Below are 17,169 nucleotides of genomic sequence, written 5' to 3'. Positions count from 1 at the left end.
CGCCCTATCGTGAGCAGAAAGAGCTGTCGGTCTGTCTGTGAAGAGAGGGAGAGAGGGCCTGGCCAGCTGCGATCAAAACAAAAAGAGCCTCCCAAACAAACCCCCCACCCTTTTTTTAACCTATATGTACATGGGATAGAATCACGTCTTCATCCCTTTCCCTCTAATATGCATATCTAAGTATGGCGACAAGTGCTAGTTAGTCAGCTGGGCCATGGCCAAAATGACTTGGGGCTTCTCATGGCTGAAGATAATGTGATGTAGGGATTGGGATTCATGGTGGAGATTGGCGTCGTGAGAGATTCTCGTGCTTGTCCTCGATGCTGGCTTAACTGGTGGACGGGGAGACGAACGACGCTCGAGAAACCTCGAATGGAAACCTCCTCGAATCGTGGCGTTGTTCGCAGTCTTCGACCATCAATAAAGGGAAAGACTGGACTGGCATCCTCAGAGAGATGTCGGTCATCTGGAGAGGGACTTGAATGCGGGTGCTGGTTGTTCTGGAATGTCCCCTGAAGGACCTGCTTGCTCCGTAGGAGGTGGTGGGCTGATAAAAACACGAAACAAATCAGTATCATCTCCAGTAGACACCGGGGTAGACAACATGTCCAACAATAAATGGAAGGCCATGACTTACGGTGCGCTCTTCTGTCCGTGCTCATTGTTGAAGTATTTCGAAAAGTCGCCCGGATCCTCAAACGGTCTGGGTCCCAGTATCCGCACCAAGTCATCCCGAACAAGCATTTCTTTCTTCAACAGCTCCTCTGCCACCGCCTGCAACTGATCCTTCTTCTCAAGCAGGAGATCTTTGCATTGCTTGTATGCCTCATCCACAATCCGCCGGACTTCAGTATCAATATTCCGAGCCGTTTCTTCCGAGAATGGTTTGTGGAGTCGTTGCTCGTCGTCGCGATAGTGCAAGTATCCGATCTTAGGAGACATGCCCCATTCCGTGACCATGGCCGTCGCCATCCGTGTGACCTTGTTGAAATCATCGGATGCGCCACTGGTGACCGTGTCAAACCAGATTTCCTCGCTGACGCGACCGCCCAAGGTCATGGCCATGCGATCCATCAACTGCTTGACGTTCAGAAGATAGACGTCTCCACCTCCAGCCGGCAGGTATTGGGCGTATCCCAGAGCCCCTTGGCCTCTAGGAATGATGGACACTTTCAGAAGGGGATCGGCATACTTGAAGTACCAGCCACAAATGGCATGGCCAGCCTCGTGGTACGCGACGGTTTTCTTCTCTTCTGGCGTCAAAACCAACGACTTCTTCTCGAGACCGCCAACGACACGTTCGATGGCCTGTTCGAAATGAAGCATTTCGACCGATGCAGCATTCGAGCGAGCAGCGATGAGGGCAGCCTCATTGACACAGTTGGCAATATCTGCGCCTGAGAATCCCGGTGTCAAAGCCGCCAGACGACCGGTAAGGTATTCCATGTCAACGTGTGTAACGATCTTCCGGAGATGGACCTTGAATATTTGCCTGCGACCGTCCATGGTTGGTCTGTCGATTACAATGTGTCGATCAAAACGACCCGGACGCATCAAAGCCTTGTCGAGAACATCGGGTCGATTCGTACCAGCAAGAACGACAACTTGTTCGGAAGTGTTGAAGCCGTCCATCTCGGTCAAAATCTGATTGAGGGTCGACTCCCGCTCATCGTTGCCACCACCAAAGTTCTGCTTTGCTCTTGATTTGCCGATGGCGTCGATTTCGTCAATGAAGATGATGCACGGCGCACTCTTTCGGGCGTTGGCAAACAGGTCCCGTACTCGAGATGGGCCGACACCAACAAACATTTCGACGAATTCGGAGCCTGAGACAGAGAAGAACGGTACCCCAGATTCACCAGCAGTCGCCTTAGCCAACAGCGTCTTACCAGTACCTGGAGGGCCAGACAAAATGGCCCCTCGAGGGATCTTTGCTCCCAATCTCTGGTATTTCGAAGGATCTTTCAAGAAGGAGACGAATTCCATGATTTCCAGCTTGGCCTCGTCCATGCCAGCAACGTCAGTGAATTTGGTTTTAATATCAGTCTCATGGTTGAACCGTTTGGCCCTTGACTTGCCAATGCCAAAGATTCCACTCTGGCCACCTGCACCAGATGCAGCCCTTCGCGACAGCCAGAACAGAGCGCCCACGAATAGAAGTGTCGGGCCGAAGGAGAAGATGGCGGCGCTCAACGGAACTTCGTCGGAATAGGCCACAGGGATTCTCTCATTCGTGGGGATGCCCAATTCTTGTTGTGCCTCGTCCAAATGTCTCTCAAAGGCCTCCACTGAACCGATCGAAAAGTAGTAGTAGAAGTTCGGTTGAGAAGCGGGTGATTCTGGGTATCTCTGGGCCACAGCGGAACGATGCAGTTCGACTCGGACCCGGTTTCGGTTAATGACGGTGAGCTTGTTGACAAGGCCTTTGTCGAAGAATGTCGTCCTGAATTCCTGCCATGTGATTTCTCGACTTGTCTCGCCAGGGTACAGGCTACGGTACAAGTAGTAGGTAATAAAGGCAGTCATTATCATTGTGCTGGCGTCCAGTTTGAACTCGTACACTCTAGGTCCACCCTGTTGTTGTTGCTGCTGCTTTTGCTTTTCTTTGCGTTGTTTATTATGCTCCTCGCTCTTGTTTGACTGCTCGAATAGAGGTGTTTCATCCGATGTCTCGTTCTTGCCGTACTTTTGTCGAACCTCTTCTGGGGTCATGCGTGACATCTTGGTAAAGAGTCCCACAAGACGCACCGTGGTCCCAAGGTCGATCCGCTTGCTGGGGTCCTTTCGCCGCGCTTCCAGGACTTCGCGAAGCTCTTTAGGAATTCCGCCTTTTTTCATGAGCTCGGCAGCTTCGTCCACAGCGTCAGCTTGTGCCTTGGGGAGACCCGTCTTGATCACTTTCGCGACATCGTCAATCTGTTTGATCTCTTCGGGCGTGAGGGGAGAAAACTCTTGTGTGCTGGCCTCCTTTGACGCAGCATCGCCATTTGCATCCTCTTTTCCAAACCCATTTGCCGGCTTCTCGGCTTTTTCAGCATTCTCAGGCTGCTTCTTCTTCTGCTTTTCTGGATCTTCTGGAGGTGGCTTTGGATCACCGGGGGACACGGTTGCGTACAATCTCGACAGAGGCGGACGTAATGAGCGAGGACATCGTAGTCTGGCGAATTGGGTGGAGCGGCGATGGGCACAAAATGCGCACTCGAAGGCAGCTTTGGACGAGCGCATCAACTGCGGCCGCAGGAAACTTGCCGCCATTACTGGCGTACACTCTAGAGGGAGATATTGCCAGCAAAGGGGCAGGAAGTTATAGGAGAAGAGGAACCGACGGGATGGTAACCCAGACGGCGAGACAGAAGGTCTGGTGAGGGAAACGTGGGCAATGGTTGACGCGAGCACATTTGCCTGGCTTGCCTGGGCTTTTCCTAAATCCGATGCAGGCATCACAGATGCGCTTGTCATAGACTTGGCTCCGTGTGGATGGACACGGATGGATTATGTAATTATCGCGCCACCGGCTCATCTCGCCATCCCGAAATACTTCTTGTCATGCTTGCCTGTTTCTCTCTCTCTCTCTCTGAAGGTAGATACCGAGTACAGCTCGAAGAGCTCTATTCTATGGATCCGGAGTACATGTATCAGACTTCAATTCTGTTGAATCCATCTCATCCCCTACTCGATATTCAGCCACTTTGACCACTTCGTCCACAACCTCAAAAAACCTCCTCTTCAGTGTCTACATCCTTCTTCTCCCATACATGTCGTGTCGGAGTTTCCATTCCTCTTCTGACTTCGCCTTGATAGCTTCTTTTCCGGCCGGTCGAAACCGAGGGTCGCGGGCAATCCTGCTCGGGGCGCTATAGAAACCATCCGTATTCTCTTCAAAGAAGCTTGTGCTCCCAATGTTGCCCATCAGAAGCCGGCCTCTCTCAATTGCATACTCTGGTGCTGGCTTGTACTTGCACACCACGGCGTTAGAGTCCACTCCCAGCTCCGATGATTCTGCAGACTCCATCAAGTTGGCGATGATGTCTCCAACCGAGCGAATTGCTGCCCTCTCGATTTCCACATCGGACATTTTGTCGCTCAAGGCTCCTTTTCCGCCACCTCGGTCGATGGACACATGGCTAGCATGACATTCTTGGGCAACCTGCTCAAACAACTTCTGAGCACGCGTAACTGGCTTGTTATCTCTGGTGGCGATTCGTATCCAATTTCGAAGATTCTCCTTCCTCTCCGTCTGCGATACATGTAGAAAGCCTTGGGGTGCATCGGGACTCTGTGCTCTGGCACATATCTTCATGACTCGGCTCATCTTCATGCGCTGGTCCTTGCTGACTGGTTTGAGTTCGAACCACTCTTCCTTTCCGACCTCAAAGATCTCTCGCAGGGTCGAGCCTTCAAAGGGAGAGGCGGCTTCGGTGGTGCTTTGTGCAATGGTTTGAAAGGTCAACCAGGGGTCAAACCCAGGAGGAGATTTCCGAACGATAACGGATCCTGGGCTATACGTTCGGAAGTGGTAAGTCCCTTCTGCTGTTGTGGTGTCGCTGGTGGAGCGCGCTGGCGAAGTAGACTCACTCGCCTTAACTCGATGTAGATCGGGATTGTGAAGGACTGTTTTCCCCGTCTTTGCCAATGCCTGTTGTGCTGCGACAAAACTCTGCATCTTGTTCTTGCGGTCGTATGGTTCGTCATCGGGTAGGACAAGGACTGGGTGGATTGCATGCTGGGTAAGCCGACGCGTTGCCTGGTCTGTTACCGATCCCTGTGTCGATGGCGGCTCGTTGAAAGTATTAGGGTATGAGAAACGTCTGATAGCATTCAGCATCGACAAGGAAGAGGCTTCTGAGATGTCTCCATCAATATGGACAGCGCCGTCTGAATTCACATGTTGCATCACTGGACGTTCGACTGATCCCGAGGGAAGGGCCCAGGTGTGACAATGACTGCCAGGACCAGCTTCGTCTTCATAGGGAACAAATGACATTGGCGGCATTATCGAGCTTCCGATAATTCCTGTCAAGGGTAGGAGGTGATGATGTGGATTGACCAAACTCGCAGATGGATCCATGTGTTCGTGAGACAGTGACGCGAGTTTATTCTCCTGTTTTGAGGGACTGATATCGTCTGGCACCATCAAATTGCCCTCATATTGACCGGGATGGAAGGGGGGCATCGCGGCTGGACCTAACACGGGCATACCCTGTGAGTCAAACCACCATGTCAAACCAGGGTATGGGAACCCACAAATTCCAGAGACATTACTCGGGGAGCTATTTACACTGGGATGGCTGCTTTGCTGCGCGTGCTGAACGATGGCATGTGGCTGGATACGTCGAGGAGTCGGGTTGACAAGCGGCGACGGCGTCTGCGAGAATGTTCCCAGCATTGCCTTGGGTGCCGTGGGGATCGTCGAGTTCTGGTTCTTGTCTTCGAACCATGTCGGCAGGGGTTTACTCGGCACGGGAGCACTGTCAGAACCATAGCTCATGGAGCTACTGCGGTTGACTGCTCTCTGATGGGTTGGGGTCGAAATCGTCTCTTGATCATCCTCGAAATTGTCAATGTCGTTTTCAGGTGTATCTTCCAAGATCAGCGGCTTCCATGCTTTTGGACCCTTGTTGCGGTTCAGCTGGGGATTTTTGGTGAAGGCGCTCAAAGAAACGGGGGCAGGCTGCGGAGGCAACTTGTGCTCTTCTGCTTCACGACTCGCTTGTCTTGCAGAAGCGGCTTTGAAAGCATGATACTCTGCAGCTCTGGCTCGGGCACCTAACATGTCGTGGTTGTGTCCGGCACAGGAGGTGGTCTAGATCTTGTGAGTATGGCAGTAGTTGAGGAAGGATATCATGGTGTTTGACCTGGATTCAAAAGCTGCAGAAATCGTGATGTGGTCCTTGTGGAATCAACCAGCTCACAAGTCCTGCGTCTGCGGATGTGGGCTTCTAGGGAAGCAAGATGATGTAGGCTTAGGTAGGTTCTGGGGCAGATGGGAGAAACTCAGCAGAGGTGAGAAAGGAGAACGCGAGAGGATGGCCTTGACCTGGGAAAACCGGTATCTGAACAGGCTCAGGAGAAGATAAAGCGCTGGAGGGTAAATGTCGTTCTCTGTAGTGAACACAGCGCAGATGGAAGGAGAACAGGATTGATACAGTGGTGCTGAAGGGACATGAGGATGAGAGAGCCTAGGAGGAGAGGGCGTAGCCGAAGATATTGAAGACTGAATATGAAAGAAGAGCAAACACGCTTTCTGAAGTGGCTCAAACTCAGGTCAGACTCAATAAAGCAGCACAGGTTCTGTCGAAAATGGCGCTTTGACATCCGACATGATGGTGCTGGAGCCACCAGGAAGGAGAGACCGAAGAGGGCAAAGCTGTACACAAACGCAGCAGCTTGTCATTGTCTGGCAATCCTGCCTCACTTCTCATCCCACAATCCATCTTTGTCTCTTCTCGTTTCGTTGAGCATACCGTCACATATCCAAGGAAACAAACTGCCTGACGGCCGCAGGTACTCACGACGAACAACTCGTCAAGACAGACATGCTCCTCCCAAGCCAGGCAGTTGCTCTGCAGTCGTCTGTTGGACACACTCCAGGCTAACCTCGTATTCAGGATACAGACGGAATCAGCGACAAGCATACTTCCTCCTCGCGGCGCCGGTTTTCCTCCACGTAGCCTTCGTCGAAGAGATGAAACACTGCAGAGATAATCAAGGAAGAGCAGGGTGGCAGGTTGAAGGACACAAAACACAAGGGATGGTCATCAAATCGGAAAAACACCGGCGAAAAGGCTAGTGGGTTACATCTACATGACCATGTATTTATTACATGCGGACGACAACGAAGTATTTTCATTGCCACTTCCTGCAACCCTGTGAATGACATCAACCACTCCCTAAACTACCCCCAAATCCTCAAGAGGGTGCTGTCTGGGGCATAGGAAGACGAGTGGGCAACCATGTTACTCATCGAAACCTCCTAGAACGATACCAGTCATGAAAATAGGTGACCCAGCATATCGGGGCGCTCAAGTCCATCTTCCACTTGAGCTCGTCCGCCTTATAACTTCGCATGTCGCCTCTGGTCGCGGCGATGATGCTCAAAGGCTACTTTGGGCTTGCTGTTTGGTATCCAAAACATGGTATGCTGCTTCTGTACATCAGCTTTACTCTCGGCCTCTGCTTTCTAGCCGCAACTTCGACCTCTTCGTTCGAACAATATGTGCTGCGCGACGGTCGCGAAGATCGCGTGTCGGTCTTGAAAACATGATCAGGTACCTGGATATGAGTCGACTAGCATACGACAGTTCCAACAGTCTTACGGCCCGTCTCATCTTCCGAACCAAATTGTCGTTGGAGGGTTTCGCTTCCCCAGCAGTCACATTCTCGTGAGTCGGTGTCATGCCTTTCAACACGCCCCAAAAACTCTGACGTTGCCGGTAGGATCGCCTCATTGGCATCATTGTCAAAATGTGTACATCTCCGGCAACTAGATCTGTCCGCCGATTCTTACTCGATAGAAGTTGTTGATCTTCTGCATGCCATCGCTGAACTTGAACACCTGACTTCTCTGAGTCTGCCCAAAGGGTTCCGAATCTACCGGAACCTTCATTCAATCCAGAACTTGAGATGGCCAAGGAATTTGACGCATCTCTATGCTAGCGACGTGATGTGTACTCGTTCCGCGGAGTGGGATCTGCTGATCGAAAGTTGGCCCCGGACTTTGAGAACTCTGACTTTTCCGGATTTTCCAGGTTTCTTTGCACCTGATGTCTTCTTGTATTGTCGCAAACAAGCTGACTATGTTCAACGTCTTGAACTGACCCAGTCGAGCGGAGCACCTGGAGGGAATTCTAACTTATTCGATATCCTGCAGGTCTTTCCAGGTCTTCAAGAATTGATCGTGCCTATCGACGTGGCATGGAACACACTTCGCGAACCTCCAGCAGAGACAGAGGAGGTGGCCATTAGACATTCTCTCTTGGAGATACTGAGGATCATGCCGCGGCCCAGATGGTACTCCGACAGCCAAGGTGAATTAAATGCACCGACGGATTTTGGGTCCCTCAGCAGGTTGGCCGCGCTGCCTCGACTTCGAAGGCTGGAAATGCCAAAGTCGTTCACCACTTACGACAGCGAAGAAGACCAGGCATTGTTTGAGGAGATCTCGGGCAGAATCGAGGATCGCGCGGATGCAGATCAGAGGAACTCTTCGGGCATCTTCCTTGTGGACGATTCAGAGGTCGCCGAAAAATGAGTTGGGCAGCATTCGTCTGGGAGATTGGAATATCGCCGGACAGATCGAGGCCAGTTTCGCGTCAACCGGGTAAAGCTTTTGTTTATTCCTGCATGGTTCCCAGGTTGTTGTTGACACGGGACAAGCTGCTCCAGCTGAGCATGTAAAGAAGAAAAATCCAGCACCGGCACATCTCACACACGGTGAAGCATGGCCGACCATCCCCGGGATGTCCAATCTTGTTCAAACCTGGATTATGATTTTTCCTACTCCCTTATTACAGACCTGGTGAGATCCACGAGAGTCGCGAAGCAATCCTGACGCCAACGCCTGCCCCCAATATTGCCATAGCCTTGTTTGCCATCCCAATCCAGCAAACCCAGGGAAAGCCTCTTATCGCTCCAGCCGTACCGTACCCTCCATTAACCTTTCGACATCCGGTGCTCGGCGCTGTGTTAACACTCATACAAAATCCTCGTATTTCATCTTGCTCCCATGCCTCATATCGTACCATGAACAGATCGACAATGCGTAAAGACGAGAAGAGATCAGTTGCTCTCGCATAGAGCGCCTCGGTGTAGGTGCCATGCCATTGACTCTCTCCAGGACTTCCGTTCACCTTCTCAGAAAATTGTTCCAAACGTGCCTTCGGTCTCAATCTTCTTCCGCGGGCTTCCTTCGGCATCTGGTTTCCGATGTCTGCATCATCACATCGTGAGTTAGTGGACTTACACACCCGCAATCGGCCAAAAAAGCGCATGGATGAGAATGAAAGGAGAGAAAGTTACATACCTGAAGGTGAATCCCACGAAAAGAGCCTTGTTCATCTTTTCGTCCCGTTCCGCCATCTCTTCCAGAGCTCTCTGCTTATCATGCACCTCCTTGTACTTGGCCATATCCGCTTCATTCGAGAAATCGTCAAAGTAACCCGCATCCGTCTCCGAATCCAGCTCCGGGACAAACGGGGCTTTCTGCTCTCTCAACTTTGAGAAGTCCACTTCGGCAAAGTACTCATGTTTGTGAATTTCGGAAATGGACTTGAACCGGTGATCCTTGGCAGCAACAAGGCGAGTGATCAGATCCCAGGTTCGCTTGGAGAGGAAGTAGGTGGGGTCGTCGTAGATGGGTTTCCGGAGCACACGTTGCCAGCGCTTGAGATTCTGCCAGGTTTCGTCGACAGTTGCACCTGCGAACGGAGGGTATCCTGCTAGTGCTTCAAAGAGCATGCAACCCAAAGACCAGTAGTCCACAGTGAAATCGTAGGTTTCACCCTTGAGAACTTCTGGCGCCATGTAGTCGGGCGAGCCAACGATGGATTTGGCGTAGTTGATGTCCTTCTTACGCAGGGAACGATAACCCTCACGACGTTGATCGGCGGAGCGGTCCTCAACGGCAGGCATGCCAAAGGGAACAGGGGCGTTTCCTACTTCTTCGAGTTTGATGCGCATGCTTTCAATCTTGATAGGGCTCAGCATGCCAGCAGCAAGACCGAAGTCGGTGAGTTTGACGTGTCCAGTGGCATCGATCAAGAAATTCTCCGGTTTCAAGTCGCGATGAATGTAGCCCAATGTGTGCAAGGCGTCAACGCAGGAGAACATTTCAGCGATGTAAAATCTTGCATGACGATTGTGAAGAACGCCGGTGTTGTTGAGAAGGGTTCGGAAGTCACCTCCAGGAACGTACTCCATTGCCAGGTAGATTTGTTCTTCGTCCTGGAAAGAGTAGAGCAACTTGACAAGCCACTCGGATTTTGCGGCCGTCAGGATGTCCCGCTCAGTCAAGATGTGACGCACTTCATCCAGTTTGAAGAGCAGTTTCTTTCTCATGACCTTCAATGCGCAGACCTCTCGAGTGTCTTTCTTTTGGGCGAGGTAGACCTGGCCATAGCCACCTTGACCCACTTGTGTAAGGATTTGGAAGTCACCATGGCGGAGGCGAGTGCGGCGTTTGCGCAGGTTGGCTCGCTCACGCCCAAGGTACTTGTGGAGCGCAGCATCGAACTCTTCTCTGGGTGTCTCGGGTGGAGCAGGGAATGAGGCCTTGAAAGCAGCTTCTCGGGACTGACGATTGTGGACGTACGAGAGCAGGTCAAAATAGTAGTCAAGGAAGTCTGCAAGACAATTAGTACCCGACCTGTATTGTGGACCGTGGGGATACATACACAACTGGGTAACATTTGCCAGTCGTTTGACCTTTGGCATTTGCAACTTTTGCAGCTCCTCGGAGGTGAGACCTTTGGTTGTGTTCATGGTCTTCTTGGAATCGGCTGTGCGGTATTGCTCTTGACGTGAGAGGGCAGCGTGATTTTGTTGGACGACTTTACCATATCCCAGGCCACTAGTGGGCGCATTCTCTTTGTTGGATTGGCGCGTGGGACTCTCTGAACGGCCATAAAACTGAGCTGGCGGGTCTGCGAAGGGATCTTCACTCGCACTCTCATCACCACCCGAGAAACCCTGTTTGGCTGGAGATTTTGGCTGCGTCTTGGTAGGCGATGTGGGAGCCAACTTCATGGCATTTTCGAACACATTGGGAAGATCGTTGGCTCCAGGAGGCAGTTGTCTCTTGCTTGGACTCCCTTGAGGGGTTTGTGCCGGGCTGGTGAAACCATGGACAACACCACCTCCGGGGGTTGACGGGGTCTGAGGACGATCGTACATCTCGTTGCCAGAACGAGTATGCAGCAGAGGTGGGGGCATTGGCATGACCATGTTGAGGTCTTGTTGTGATTTAGGAGACAGAGGTGTGGTGCCGCCAGCCATTTTCCGGTCAAACGAAAGAATGTTTTGGTATTGACAGCGGTGGTTACGGTGGGAAGGTGAGGCGGGCGGTGAAGACCGTAGCGGTTCTTCACACTATCAAACGCAAGAGCAGCGTCGTCAAGCAATTGATTCCGTCCACTGAGTCCTCAAGCGACTGATCAGTATGGGGAAGAGACAGTGAGGATGATGGCTTGGGTCAGTTGCGCACCGCAGGCAAACAAGACCGCTCTACGACAAGCTGGGGATAGGACAAGGGATATATTCACGACGGATTTGGAGAGATCAACAAGCGGCGACTTGTTTCGATGGGCAACCAGAGGGTCTGTGATGCAGTCACGTGCATGTCTATCAGCTTATCGGCAACCCGCCGCTTTAATAATGATGCCGGTGGTCAAGGGCTTGAACCAAACATCGATGATGCATCTCAAATTCAGAACGCTCAGTTATGGATGGATTGTGCACAATATGCGTGCTGCAGTTTATAAAGAGCTTCATCTGAGGGACAACAACTGAGGATTGGGGGAATTCATCACGCCAAAGCTGGCCTATAACGCCGCCGTTTGACTGCCTCTAGAAGCTTGCGATTTAAAACATTTGAATATATTGGAAAACAGCCTATACACTATTCCCGGCAATCCACAGAGTAACAGATTGTTGGACAGCAATATTCCAAGACTTCCACTCCTTTTTTTGTAATGTGCAGATCGCCTAGCAAGTCGTGTCCGTAATTTACCACTCCATCTTCTCCTTGACATATAGGTCCATGTACTTATCAACGTCCATCGAGTCCAACTTCGAGGCATCAGTGCCCAGCTCCAGAAGCTCCTTGATCTTAGCCTCTGGGAAGTGGTGGCTCAAATGTCTCTTGTACTTGGCCAGAATCTCGGGCTTGGCCTCGTCTCTTCGCAGGCGGTGGCCAAGTGGTGCCTCCACCACGACTTCATCCAGCACAGTTCCGTCGTTCAGGGTTACGGTCAGGGCGTTGGAAATCGTTCTCAAGGCAGGGTCGTGGTAGTCCTTGGTGAATTGGGGATCCTCAACACACTTGATCCTCTTTCGGAGATCCTCTACCAGAGGGGACGTGGCGGCCTCGCTGCCGTCAACATAGTCAGTGGCTTCCAATCGGTTGAAGCACAACATGGTGGCAACCATATATTGAACGCAGTGGTCACGATCAGCGAAGTTGTCCATGGGTTTGAATTGTTTGTCGATGATTCGGATGCAGGCTTCGTGAGTCCGGTTGGTGATTTCTTTGATATCCTTAGCAGATTTGCCCATATCGGCAAGGATCTTGTAAATCTTTTGTGCAGCCTCGACCGCGGTCTGCGAGTGGAATTCGGCCGGGTACGACACCTTGAACAAAACGTTCTCCATGACATAGGAGCCATAAGGACGCTGGAACTCAAACTTCTTCCCCTTGAAGAGAACGTCGTAGAAACCCCAGACGGGAGCCGAGAGCACCGTGGGGATGCCGGATTGGCCCTGCAAGACCTTGAAAGCGAGGTTTACAGCTCGCTGGCACGCGTCACCGGCGGCCCAGGACTTGCGGGACATGGTGTTGGGTGAGTGTCGGTAGGTTCGCAGGCTCTGTCCGTCGACAAATGCCTGGGAGACAACAGCAGCAGTCTGGCCCTCGTCGAGACCCAGCATCTTACTGACCACCGCAGCTGAAGCCACCTTCACAAGGACAACATGGTCCAAACCAACCCGGTTGAACGAGTTCTCCAGAGCCAAGCAGCCTTGAATTTCATGGGCCTTGATCATGCCCTCCAAGACATCTCTGACGGTGGGGATCTTGCCATTGCCGACCTTACCGCCAGCTCTGTTCGTCCGTGCGATCCAGTCAGAAACTGCAAGAATAGCACCAAGATTGTCAGAGGGATGGCCCCATTCTGCAGCCAGCCAGCAGTCATTGTAATCTAGCCATCTGATCATAGCACCAATATTGAAAGCACCATTCACTGGATCCAACTCAAATGGCGTTCCTGGGACTCGAGTTCCATGAGGAATGGTGGATCCTGGGACGACAGGGCCGAGGATGGCCGAGCATTGAGGGAAACGCAAAGCCTCCAAACCACAGCCGATCGTGTCGAGGAGAATATAGCGAGAGGTATCGAGTGCGAGGTCCGAATCGATCTTGTAGTTGTGCACGTAAGAGGCGATGTCGGTGATTTCAGGGTCGTAGGCTTGAGTCGGGGCTTTGGAGGGCGCCGAGGAAGCCATCTTCGCAGAAGTTGAGAAGGAGGAGGTCAGGCTAAGCGGAGCACGAGGGAGTCTCAAGCTCTGCGGTGTACGGATTGCCGAGGAGGATGCTTGCGGTCGAGCAGCCAAAGCACCAGCAGCCAACCTTCGCACTGGAGCTCTTTTGAATGCAGAGGACACCAGCATGGCTGGGTAAAGGGCGATCAAGCAGGGTCAGATCGAGGCTGATGAAGGCGTGAGGACGGTGATGAGGTAACGAGCCAACAAACACTCAGTGCTCGATGCGGGCAGTGACAAGTGACAGGTGTCTGTGTTCCCCGAGCCCACGACAGGGCTGTGCTGGTCAGGCTTTGGTCGATTTGCTCACCGACTTGAGAGAGAACCAAAGAAAGTGAAGAGAGTGGGAAAACAAGGGCAGGGTCGATGGGGGGGGAAGTAGAGGAATAAAATAAAAGTCAGAGCTCAAACATTCTCTCAACCACTTTTTCTTAGATTTCTGCAACGTCCCTCACTCACTAGTACCGCAAGCTATCTACCTCTGGCCATCTACTTTACATCACCCTCTTTTCCATTCTCCGTCTCGTCTCGACTGCAACTGACCTATTGAACCCGCCATTCCCAGCATCGTTGCTGTGCCGCAGCCCCGATCGAGCTCCGACTGCCTCGGCCATTGCCGGCCCATCGCAAGTGGCTCCCCCATCAAGGTCGCCTCCAAGCCGCCCCGCTTGGGTGCCCCTGGATTCTTGCTAGCTGTACGAGGTAGGTAGGTTCCGACTCTATCCTGTCCGCGGTTGATTGGCTCGCGGTCAGCCTTTCTAATGCTCGCAACAGTCTGAGAAGAAATAATGCAAAAGATGTCCTCTAGACAGGCCCGTTACCAGCCTCTTGAAAATGCCACTGAAGTTGAGCTTGATGGAGGCAACCAGTCCGATGATGACCTGAAGACACCCCAGACCTTCACCCTCCGCTCCGGTCGGCCAGCAAGCGATGCCGCTTCCTCAAGCGAGGTCGCTTTATTAGGCTCCTCCGCCCACGACAGGTTCCCCAGACGGCGAGAATATTCCGACACCGTGGCCAGCCGCTTCTGCGTCGGCCCCAAACTCACCAAGCAATACATTGCCTTGTCGGTCCTCTTCTTAGCTGTCGTTGTCTCGGTCATTGGTGGCGGTGGCTACTGGGTGTATACCAAAGGTCAGATCAATGGGCAGTCTCCGCCATGGTACCCGACACCGCCAGGCGGGACCTTGGCATCATGGCAAGTCAGCTACGACAAGGCTCAAAAGTTGGTTGAGCGTATGAGCCTCGTAGAGAAGGTCAACATTACCACCGGTACAGGATGGTCAATGGGATTATGTGTGGGCAATACTGCTCCTGCAATGAGTGTTGGGTTCCCCGGCCTTTGTCTCCAGGATGGGCCATTGGGAATACGATTTGCAGACCATGCAACTTCTTTTCCTGCTGGCATCACGGTGGGTGCCACCTGGAACCGTGATTTAATGCGTCGTCGTGGTGCTGCCCATGCACGTCAAGCAAGGCTCAAAGGTGTCAACGTTCTTCTTGGGCCAGCAATGGGACCATTGGGTCGAAACCCAGCAGGTGGCAGAACATGGGAAGGGTTTGGCAGCGATCCAGTCTTACAAGGGGTCGCTGCATACGAGACCATTCAAGGCATTCAGTCCCAGGGAATCATGGCAACTGCAAAACACTATATCGGCAATGAGCAAGAGCATTTCCGTCGAGGACTGGAGTGGGGTCTTCCTGAGGCTCTTTCTTCCAACATTGATGATCGCACTCTGCATGAAGTCTACGCCTGGCCATTCGCCGAGAGCGTAAGAGCTGGAGTGGCAAGCATCATGTGTTCCTACCAGATGGTCAACAATTCTTATGCTTGTGCGAACAGCAAGTTGATGAATGGTCTTTTGAAGGATGAACTCGGATTCCAAGGCTTTGTTCAGTCAGACTGGTTGGCTCAACGCAGTGGTGTTGCTAGTGCTCTGGCAGGCCTTGATATGTCCATGCCCGGGGATGGGCTGTATTGGCAGGATGGAAGATCACTCTTCGGTGAGCAGCTCACGATTGCGGTACTCAATGGCTCTCTTCCCCTAACTAGGCTCAACGACATGGTCACCCGAATCGTTGCTGCGTGGTATCAGCTGGAACAGGATTCCTGGGACTCCGAGGGGCCCAACTTCTCCTCGTGGACGCACGACGAATATGGCTATCCACATGCCGGCAGCAGCAGCAAACAGGACAAAGTGCTTGTCAATAAGTATGTCGAGACAGAGAACGACGAGAGCCGACAAGTAGCTCGAGAAGTTGCAAGTGAGGGCACCGTGCTGCTGAAGAACGAAGATTCGATCTTGCCGCTGAGTCCCACACTTTCCGAGCTTGGTTCCAGTAGCCCCAAGCGCGTCGCCGTTCTTGGGGAGGACGCCGGCCCTGGAAAGGGACCCAACTACTGCGATGATCGAGCTTGCAATCAAGGCACTCTCGCCGTGGGTTGGGGCTCTGGTGCCACCGATTTTACTTATCTTGTGGATCCGCTCTCAGCGTTGAATTCGAGCTTCGACCTGTCGGTGGTCGAAATGACCAGCTCACTTACCAATAAGGTGTCTTCCAGCTTGAAGAAGGCGCTCAGGGACCAACATCTATGCCTGGTCTTTGGCAACGCAGACTCGGGCGAAGGACATCGTATCTGGCATAGTCAACGTGCAGACAGAAATGACCTGGAGCTTCAGAAAGGTGCGGGTTCGTTGATCCGCACTGTGGCCGACGAATGTGGCGGTCCTGTCGTCGTCATTGTCCATTCTGTTGGTCCTGTCATCCTTGAAGACTTTGCCGATCTACCGTCCGTCAAGGCCATTGTCTTTGCGAACCTGCCTGGGCAAGAGAGTGGAAACGCCCTCGCCGACGTCCTATTCGGCCGAACCGATGCTTCTGGACGGCTTCCATACACGGTCGGCAAGTCTCTTGTTGACTATGGCCCGGGCGCTCCAGTACTTTATTATCCCAACGCCATCATTCCTCAGGTTGATTTCAGGGAGGGTTTGTTCATCGATTACCGGCATTTCGACAAGGCAGGCGTGGAGCCTCGCTATCCATTCGGCCACGGGTTGTCTTTCACGACATTCGATTTCTCTGACCTGGTTGTTACAGGCCTGAAACCAAAATCAGCCCTCCCTTCTGCCAGGCCCGCAGGGCTGACACCACCAAACTATGATGAAAACATACCACCTATCGATAGTGCGCTCATTCCCAGCACATTCACGAAGATTCGAAAGTTCATTTACCCATACATATCTAGCGCAGACGAGGTGAAGAAGGGTAAGTATCCGTATCCTGATGGGTACGGCATCGCACAAGATCCCAGTGCCGCTGGAGGCGGCGAAGGTGGCAATCCTGCTCTCTTTGAAGAGTATGTCAACGTCCAGGTACGCGTTACAAACACAGGCAGCCGCAAAGGAAAGTCCGTGGTACAACTGTATGTGTCGTTTCCCTCCGCAATCAAGGAACCATCCACGAATGAAGTCATCGAAACGCCGATGAGAGTGTTGCGCAACTTTACAAAGATCGAACTCGAGGCAGGAGCAGAACAAGTGGTCAACCTCAGTCTGACACGAAAGGATTTGAGTTACTGGTCTGTGGTCCGACAGAACTGGGTGATGCCTGAAGGTCTCTTCACCTTGGCTGTGGGTCGCAGTTCGAGGGACCTGCCTCTGGAGGGCACATACTGAAGCCCCGATGCAGACGCATATCGAGTCAGAGATCGCGGAGTCAGCCGGCTACATGATACCCTTTGGGGGCTTGCTCGTATGGGTTGCGACGACAATGCTCGCCATGGTCGCCATCTGCTCTCCTGGGACTGGAGAGTCAATGCAAATTAGGGGCACATCATCTGATATCTGAGTCGACATTATCAACCCGACAATTTCACTCCTCTTCTTGTACCTCGGCCAAATGTTGCTTCCTTATCGC

The 17,169-nt window shown here is 52.4% G+C and overlaps 6 protein-coding genes across 6 annotated transcripts; 2 read left to right on the top strand and 4 right to left on the bottom strand.

Annotated features, from left to right (window-relative positions):
• Positions 1-633: 633 nt before the first annotated feature.
• On the bottom strand, positions 634-3,255 carry AYO21_07406 (hypothetical protein; the record flags this gene model as incomplete). Its single annotated transcript, XM_022657362.1, has 1 exon — positions 634-3,255. One exon carries the CDS (start codon positions 3,253-3,255, stop codon positions 634-636), a length of 2,622 nt encoding a protein of 873 aa, XP_022510375.1.
• A 478-nt stretch (positions 3,256-3,733) lies between these two features.
• AYO21_07405 (hypothetical protein) lies at positions 3,734-5,773 on the bottom strand (the record flags this gene model as incomplete). Its single annotated transcript, XM_022657361.1, has 1 exon — positions 3,734-5,773. The coding sequence occupies one exon, from the start codon at positions 5,771-5,773 to the stop codon at positions 3,734-3,736; it is 2,040 nt and encodes a 679-aa protein (XP_022510374.1).
• Positions 5,774-7,066: 1,293 nt separating this feature from the next.
• On the top strand, positions 7,067-8,251 carry AYO21_07404 (hypothetical protein; the record flags this gene model as incomplete). Its single annotated transcript, XM_022657360.1, has 3 exons — positions 7,067-7,245; positions 7,302-7,382; positions 7,438-8,251. The coding sequence occupies 3 exons, from the start codon at positions 7,067-7,069 to the stop codon at positions 8,249-8,251; spliced, it is 1,074 nt and encodes a 357-aa protein (XP_022510373.1).
• Positions 8,252-8,853: 602 nt separating this feature from the next.
• Positions 8,854-10,992, bottom strand: AYO21_07403 (hypothetical protein; the record flags this gene model as incomplete). Its single annotated transcript, XM_022657359.1, has 3 exons — positions 8,854-8,929; positions 9,023-10,340; positions 10,392-10,992. The coding sequence occupies 3 exons, from the start codon at positions 10,990-10,992 to the stop codon at positions 8,854-8,856; spliced, it is 1,995 nt and encodes a 664-aa protein (XP_022510372.1).
• A 729-nt stretch (positions 10,993-11,721) lies between these two features.
• AYO21_07402 (2-methylcitrate dehydratase) lies at positions 11,722-13,215 on the bottom strand (the record flags this gene model as incomplete). Its single annotated transcript, XM_022657358.1, has 1 exon — positions 11,722-13,215. One exon carries the CDS (start codon positions 13,213-13,215, stop codon positions 11,722-11,724), a length of 1,494 nt encoding a protein of 497 aa, XP_022510371.1.
• Positions 13,216-14,048: 833 nt separating this feature from the next.
• On the top strand, positions 14,049-16,928 carry AYO21_07401 (hypothetical protein; the record flags this gene model as incomplete). Its single annotated transcript, XM_022657357.1, has 1 exon — positions 14,049-16,928. One exon carries the CDS (start codon positions 14,049-14,051, stop codon positions 16,926-16,928), a length of 2,880 nt encoding a protein of 959 aa, XP_022510370.1.
• Between the last annotated feature and the right edge of the window lie 241 nt (positions 16,929-17,169).

Source organism: Fonsecaea monophora, assembly GCF_001642475.1.
Source record: "Fonsecaea monophora strain CBS 269.37 chromosome Unknown Scaff56, whole genome shotgun sequence".
Taxonomy (NCBI): Eukaryota; Fungi; Ascomycota; class Eurotiomycetes; order Chaetothyriales; family Herpotrichiellaceae; genus Fonsecaea; species Fonsecaea monophora.
The sequence above is the reverse complement of the archived record's forward strand: the minus strand, read 5'-3'. Positions and strand labels throughout refer to the sequence as shown.